At 43.6% G+C, this 8,246-nt stretch overlaps 1 protein-coding gene across 1 annotated transcript; it reads right to left on the bottom strand.

The window, feature by feature from the left end:
• Positions 1-4,125: 4,125 nt before the first annotated feature.
• On the bottom strand, positions 4,126-5,399 carry LOC127634366 (histone H1.0-like). Its single transcript, XM_052113896.1, has one exon. It carries the CDS (start codon positions 5,203-5,205, stop codon positions 4,606-4,608), a length of 600 nt encoding a protein of 199 aa, XP_051969856.1. The 5' UTR covers positions 5,206-5,399; the 3' UTR covers positions 4,126-4,605.
• Between the last annotated feature and the right edge of the window lie 2,847 nt (positions 5,400-8,246).

The following is an 8,246-nucleotide window of genomic DNA, read 5'->3' as shown; positions in this document are numbered from 1 at the left end:
TTTTATTTATTTTTTTACGGTAAATTAAATTGGATTTTTATTTTTTACAGTGAATGAGTTAACATGGTCATTGTCACAAATTTGCTTACATTCAAGAGATGCAGACTCTTATCCAAAGCGACTTACAGTGCCCTTTTTAAGTGGGCCCAGCCCCCTTCTGGTGTAACCCCGCCCCCTTTGGAGTTTCCACCCTGTTTGAAGATCTCCGGGGTGCAGATCTACTTGACCTGGTCTAAGCATTAAAATGGGTTTTGTTTGTGTACCCTAATGTTGTTGGGTTGAGTCAGTGGTGCTACAAAAAAAATTTAGACAATTGAATTTTTAATGTGTGCAAATACATATTTTATGTAATCTGTTGATTAATAAGAGGTCATACAAACAGTGTACAATGGGGCTACAGGCCCCACGGTGTAAAGGGCTCCTTTTAATTAATTTTCTCCCAAAACAATAAATAGCAACAAAAATGACCAAAGTACTTGCCTAAACACCTGTTTGTCACTAAGAACTGCAGAAATGTCCCGATTCGTGAGATCTTTGCGTGTGGGGTCTAAAGGTTGATTTTGAGGCAATTTGATCTACTGTAATTTTTCATAATTTTGTATATGTTGCACATTTATGTAGATAATGAACATCCCTGAAATGAACACATTTATTTTTAGATTAATTACTTATTTATCATTTTCAGTTTTGTTCAAAGTCATTAAATCAAATGTTTTTTAATAGCTGTCCAATAAGTAAAAGGACAGTATTTGGGGTAAAACACAGTTTTTCTGAAGAGCGGGGATATATTTGTTCTGAAATATGTTCAAAGTGGGCTCACATCGACTGATCCAATTACAATGGAAATTAATTTGTAGAATATTTGAGATGTTAAAAAATGCCAAATATGTTTGAAATTAACAGAAAATTGTGCAAACTTTTCTGAAGTAAAAAAAAACATTATTTGCATTAGTTGACAAATTTTACCCTATAACTATTGTCATTATATCTAAATGATATCATTATAACCCCCAAGTGCGTTGGCCTTTTTCCCCAAGTGCGTTGGCCTTTTTCCCCAAGTGCGTTGGCCTTTTTCTCCAAGTGCGTTGGCCTTTTACCCCAAGTGCGTTGGCCTTTTACCCCAAGTGCATGAGCCTCAGCCTTTTACCCCAAGTGCGTTGGCCTTTTTCCCCAAGTGCGTTGGCCTTTTACCCCAAGTGCATGAGCCTCAGCCTTTTACCCCAAGTGCGTTGGCCTTTTTCTCCAAGTGCGTTGGCCTTTTACCCCAAGTGCGTTGGCCTTTTTCTCCAAGTGCGTTGGCCTTTTACCCCAAGTGCCTGAGCCTTTTACCCCAAGTGCGTTGGCCTTTTTCCCCAAGTGCGTTGGCCTTTTTCCCCAAGTGCGTTGGCCTTTTTCTCCAAGTGCGTTGGCCTTTTACCCCAAGTGCGTTGGCCTTTTTCCCCAAGTGCGTTGGCCTTTTACCCCAAGTGCGTTGGCCTTTTTCCCCAAGTGCGTTGGCCTTTTTCCCCAAGTGCGTTGGCCTTTTTCCCCAAGTGCGTTGGCCTTTTACCCCAAGTGCGTTGGCCTTTTCCCCAAGTGCGTTGGCCTTTTTCCCCAAGTGCGTTGGCCTTTTACCCCAAGTGCGTTGGCCTTTTACCCCAAGTGCGTTGGCCTTTTTCCCCAAGTGCGTTGGCCTTTTTCCCCAAGTGCGTTGGCCTTTTACCCCAAGTGCGTTGGCCTTTTTCCCCAAGTGCGTTGGCCTTTTTCCCCAAGTGCGTTGGCCTTTTTCCCCAAGTCGTTGGCCTTTTTCCCCAAGTGCGTTGGCCTTTTACCCCAAGTGCGTTGGCCTTTTACCCCAAGTGCGTTGGCCTTTTTCCCCAAGTCGTTGGCCTTTTTCCCCAAGTGCGTTGGCCTTTTTCCCCAAGTGCGTTGGCCTTTTACCCCAAGTGCGTTGGCCTTTTTCCCCAAGTGCGTTGGCCTTTTACCCCAAGTGCGTTGGCCTTTTTCCCCAAGTGCGTTGGCCTTTTTCCCCAAGTGCGTTGGCCTTTTTCTCCAAGTGCGTTGGCCTTTTACCCCAAGTGCGTTGGCCTTTTTCCCCAAGTGCGTTGGCCTTTTACCCCAAGTGCATGAGCCTCAGCCTTTTACCCCAAGTGCGTTGGCCTTTTTCTCCAAGTGCGTTGGCCTTTTACCCCAAGTGCGTTGGCCTTTTTCTCCAAGTGCGTTGGCCTTTTACCCCAAGTGCGTTGGCCTTTTACCCCAAGTGCGTTGGCCTTTTACCCCAAGTGCGTTGGCCTTTTACCCCAAGTGCGTTGGCCTTTTACCCCAAGTGCCTGAGCCTTTTACCCCAAGTGCGTTGGCCTTTTTCCCCAAGTGCGTTGGCCTTTTTCCCCAAGTGCGTTGGCCTTTTACCCCAAGTGCATGAGCCTCAGCCTTTTACCCCAAGTGCGTTGGCCTTTTACCCCAAGTGCGTTGGCCTTTTTCCCCAAGTGCGTTGGCCTTTTACCCCAAGTGCGTTGGCCTTTTACCCCAAGTGCGTTGGCCTTTTACCCCAAGTGCATGAGCCTCAGCCTTTTACCCCAAGTGCATGAGCCTCAGCCTTTTACCCCAAGTGCGTTGGCCTTTTACCCCAAGTGCATGAGCCTGAGCCTTTTACCCCAAGTGCATGAGCGTTGGCCTTTTACCCCAAGTGCGTGAGCCTTTTACCCCAAGTGCGTGAGCCTTTTACCCCAAGTGCGTTGGCCTTTTACCCCAAGTGCGTTGGCCTTTTACCCCAAGTGCGTTGGACTTTTACCCCAAGTGCGTTGGCCTTTTACCCCAAGTGCGTTGGCCTTTTACCCCAAGTGCGTGAGCCTTTTACCCCAAGTGCGTTGGCCTTTTACCCCAAGTGCGTGAGCCTTTTACCCCAAGTGCGTGAGCCTTTTACCCCAAGTGCGTGAGCCTTTTACCCCAAGTGCGTTGGCCTTTTACCCCAAGTGCATGAGTCTGAGCCTTTTACCCCAAGTGCGTTGGCCTTTTCCCCAAGTGCATGAGCCTGAGCCTTTTACCCCAAGTGCATGAGCCTGAGCCTTTTACCCCAAGTGCATGAGCCTGAGCATTTTACCCCAAGTGCGTTGGCCTTTTACCCCAAGTGCGTTGGCCTTTTACCCCAAGTGCGTTGGCCTTTTACCCCAAGTGCTTTGGCCTTTTACCCCAAGTGCATGAGTCTGAGCCTTTTACCCCAAGTGCATGAGCCTGAGCCTTTTACCCCAAGTGCATGAGCCTGAGCCTTTTACGCCAAGTGCGTTGGCCTTTTACCCCAAGTGCGTTGGCCTTTTACCCCAAGTGCGTGAGCCTTTTACCCCAAGTGCGTTGGCCTTTTACCCCAAGTGCGTGGGCCTTTTACCCCAAGTGCGTTGGCCTTTTACCCCAAGTGCGTTGGCCTTTTACCCCAAGTGCGTTGGCCTTTTACCCCAAGTGCGTGAGCCTTTTACCCCAAGTGCGTTGGCCTTTTTCCCCAAGTGCGTTGGCCTTTTTCCCCAAGTGCGTTGGCCTTTTTCCCCAAGTGCGTTGGCCTTTTACCCCAAGTGCGTTGGCCTTTTTCTCCAAGTGCGTTGGCCTTTTACCCCAAGTGCGTTGGCCTTTTACCCCAAGTGCGTAAAAGACCAACGTACTTGGGGTAAAAGGTTCACTCACCACCTTTTTTTTTAAACCAAATTTTAATCAAAGCTACCTTCTGTTATTATTTATCTTCATGCAAATGATGTTGCTATATAAATATTCAATAATCAATAAAAATGAATCATTTCGAAAAAAAAAAAAACGAATTTATCCCCTATAATTTAGGCTAATAGTTTTACAAAATGTGCCGTTAAAAATTATTTTAGACTAAGTATTAGCACGCCATGCAAACTTCTTTGCATTTACCCCAGATGACACTTACCAGTGCAGTTCCCAGATCAGACAATGCAAGGCAGCATTGAGCCAAGCATAGTCCTAAAATCAGAAGATGCGCTTCACATTTGCCTTCGCACTCTCTGGAGGAGCCGGAGGTTGCGGTCCCCAAAGACCCCATCCCAACCCGGGACTAGTGTCATAGTAACACCCCTGTAAACTAATATACCTTATGATCTCCATACGTTGTCAATAAAACAGGGCAAACGCTTTTGTTCGTAAAATGAGAAGTTTATTGATGCGAAATATTACGCGATGACAGTATTATTGGACATCAATGGAACATGACAGTCTAGACTACAACAGTCCACGTCACTAAGTTGGTTCGGTTTTGTACATCATCGTCAGCACCGTTCTCCAAATAAACAATGAGATGTTTTTCTTTCACAGTCCTCGAATAACCTACGAATATTTCTTAACATCTTATTGTTGCGACATATCCCAATTAGTATGTGTACAACACACACAAAAAAAAATGTTCAACAGAAAAAATTAAAAATAAATAACTGCTTATGCGTTTCAAATGTAAATATCTCGGATTCTTCTTCTTTGTAAACTGACAATTGTGCACAAAAAAAGTTTTTGGAAAAAGTCCGCGCACAAAGACTTTACAAAAATAACAATATGCCCCCCTCCCCCTTCAAAAAGTGTCTATATTGAGTTCTGTAAAAGTCAGTCCGGCGGAATGGAGTTTGTTTACTTCTTTCTGCCCGTTCTCCTGGCCGCTGTTCTTGGTTTGGGTTTTGCCGTTTTCACCCTCCTCGCTTTCCTCGCCTTGACCGGTTTGGCCACCTTCGCCTTCTTGGCAACTCTCTTGGCTTTGACGGGTGACTTTTTCTTCTCGGCCGCCTTCTTCACTTTTTTCAGTGCGGCTTTCTTGGTCTTCGTGGGGGACTTCGTGGGAGACTTCGCCACTTTCTTGGGCTTGGGAGCTTTCTTGGGTTTGGCTGGCTTCTTGGCTTTCACCGACGCCGGTTTGGGTTTCCTGGGCTTCTTGGCGTCCTCCGCTTTGGCCAGCTTGAAGGAGCCCGAAGCTCCGATGCCCTTGGTGTGGCGCAGGAACCCGTTGGACACCAGACGCTTGAGGGCGAGTTTGATCTGGGAGTCTGCGTTATCTCCCACCTTGTAGCGATTTTTCACGTACTTCTGGATGCACTGACGCGACGCGCCTCCTCGGCTCCGGTCCGCGACGATGGCCGCTTTGATCATGTCGGAGTATTTGGGATGCGACGTCGATTTCTTGGCATTTCTTGACTTCTTGGGCTTGGACGCGGGGGCTGCTGCCGTCTCAGCCATGGCCAAAAAATAGTTTTGGTCAGTCCTTGAGGATTTCAATCAAAAAAACCGAAGCGAGTTGATCGGAAATCAGCTCGATATGAGTGCAGATATAATCACAGCCACGTCACACCTCGATTTTCCAATTCAGGTATTTATGTAAATACGAGAAACTCTCATCCGAATTAGCGCTGCGGAAAGTGTGTATATAATTCGCCAAAGTGCGCCTGTACTGTATATAAAGCCTCCACGCGGACGTGATTGAGAACACCAACTGCCAGCAGCTGATCGAGCGCGCTTCCATGAAATCTGCGCGGGCTGGTTTGTGTTTCTTCCTCCTCGAACTGAGGCCGAATTTAGCCAGCCTGATTCGGTACCGATCCTCCCAGCGCCACGGTCGAAGAGGGGAGGCTTTGGGCTTTACGTCCGTGTGTTTCTTTGGCATGAATTCGTCTAGCCTTTAACTTTTTTCCCCAGAAAATCGACTCAAACTGACGAGCGCGGTGATCTATTTTGCGGGATTCAGGTAAAATTAACCCAAAACAATGAAACCGAGCTGGGGAACACCAAATGCACATGAAAGCCCAATCAACACATAGGAGGACCGGATGGGTTTGATTCATGGAAAATGTCGTTTTCGTTTTTAATAAGCTGATGTAGTTGACGAACTAACACAGTCCAGCCACCGAGTCCGCGTGACGTTACTGCGATTATTTATTGTTAAACCTTCTATAAATTAAATGTGCTCGAATTAAAGTGGCTCCCGTATGGTGCATTATATACATACATTTCAATATGTGTTGGTGTAACACATGTGCTTTATATCTAAACGAGTAAAACGTTATATTACACATACCAGCAGCTGAAATGCTGGGTGATCAGACAGAACTGCTCGGCTGTTAGGAAAGTTGCCAACGACCCAAAGACCAGCTTTACCGACCAGAACCCACCGGTACCGTGCTCATGCTACATATCTCGGTCTATTTATGCTTTCCTGATGGTTTGCACGTTATGGATACTATTGACATATTGACACTGTTCGAACTAAGTGGATGCTTTAAGCGCTCGCGCATTCTTTTGTTATCTCTGCTTTGGCAGGGAAACGCGTATCTTATCGGAGATTTTCCCTCATTGTTGCACCTTTCCCTGGCAAAGTCATCAGTGTAGTTCAGGCTACTAAATTATTTCTTAACCATTGTGTTCCTGTCGCGCGGGCTTATTTTGTTATTCACATTTTCAGGGATGATTGTGTTTCAGTCAGAACGCCATCTTGAATCTCTTCACCTTAAGGGTTTACTGTGAACGCCACAATACATTTCCCTTTACATAACTTTTAATTAGCTCACTGGATAGCAGTAATTAAACCGAAACTGATTAACCCTTTAACAATTTAACTTTGTACTCAAGTTTGTTGATAGAGCGCGCGATTGTTGGACTCTCGCGCTCTGGTGAGCTGGCACGCGCACAACACTGAAATGAAACACTATTTTGTGCTTTTGATACTATTAATTATTAATTACTGCTGGACAGTTGTTGCACCCTTGATAATGGTTTTTGTTGTTGGTTTTTTTGGTGCCACTTGGGATACCTACAGAATGCCATTATACAGTAAGAAGTAAACAATGCACATCACACACTCCCAATGTGATGATTGCATCTATTGCTCACTATTAGTGTGTGTGTGTGTGTGTGTGTGTGTGTGTGTGTCCTCTTGATATAGGCTAGTGCGCAAGTACGTACAGCTCTAATACTTTTGTGACGTAGTTTATAAGGTGTCTGCAGGTGTCTAGTTCTGAAAACAGCACCTTCGTTTTAAGATAGATGGATGGATGGATGGATAGATAGATTAATTGATTGATTGAAACATAAGCCTGTTTATAGCACGGTTACTTGTGACGTCACACAATCAGCAGCAGTAGTTCGCGTTACGTTAGCATATGGTTCCCGTTATTTCCTTGGGAACCAGTTCCTAACGCTCTACACTGTAAAATAAATTTAAAATCCAGATAAATGTAAAAATGTGCAGGATGTTATTTTGATGCCGGTATATACACTGTTGTGAGGGTTACTTTTGAAATGTATTCCACTACAGAATACATGCTGTAAAATGTCATTTGTAACGCATTCCGTTAGATTACTCAAGTTCAGTAACGTATTCTAAATACTTTGGATTACTTCTTCAGCACTGGTAGATTTTTTTTCACTTGTTTTGACTATAAAAACTCTGCCAGTACAGTCAGACAAAATACACATGTTAAAAATACATTCTCTGAAAATCAAATATATTATGCAGTGTTGTTTCTAAAACAAGATAAATCAAACTGATCATGTTTTAAGGATTTTTAGATATTTTTACAGGAAAACAATACAACAATTATTATCAAGAATGTGATTTTTTCCCTAATATCAAAGATCTTACTAGAAAAAAAGTAATTATGATCTAACGTGACTTTTCTTGATAATAAATATGATCGTGTCTGGTAACATGTGCATGTAAAATGGCTAGAAATAGCATTTTATCTTAGCATAACGCTGACAATTTACACAAGGTTTATTTCTATTTCTTCTGATCCAAACTTACTTCAAACGTACTTCTCTGTCTGCTCGTATGAATGTAACACATCATTAGAAAGTGTTTCACCGCTGTTCAAATGCACTTTGGATCACATAATTGATATGTATAAAAGTTTTCCATCTGAAAGGATTAAATATTAAATTAAACAAATGACAATAAAAGGCAAAGTAATCTCTTCAGTAATCAAATACTTTTTGAATGTAACTGTATTCTAATTACAATGATTTAAACTGTAACTGTTACTTATATTTTGTATTTTAAATACGTAATCCCGTTACATGTATTCCGTTACTCCCCATCCCTGTATATATTTTATGGTGCATTGCCGACATTTATATTATTAAGTGATAAACTTGATATTAACCTTCTGAAACTGTAAAAATCTGTTTTTCACATTTATGTATTGTTACTCACAGTATTTACAGGAAGGCACATGATGACATGAAGTTCACCAATAGTGGCTCTCCCAGGAGCAATGATGAATAAA

Source organism: Xyrauchen texanus, chromosome 41 (genome assembly GCF_025860055.1).
Source record: "Xyrauchen texanus isolate HMW12.3.18 chromosome 41, RBS_HiC_50CHRs, whole genome shotgun sequence".
Classification (NCBI taxonomy): Eukaryota; Metazoa; Chordata; class Actinopteri; order Cypriniformes; family Catostomidae; genus Xyrauchen; species Xyrauchen texanus.
The sequence above is the reverse complement of the archived record's forward strand: the minus strand, read 5'-3'. Positions and strand labels throughout refer to the sequence as shown.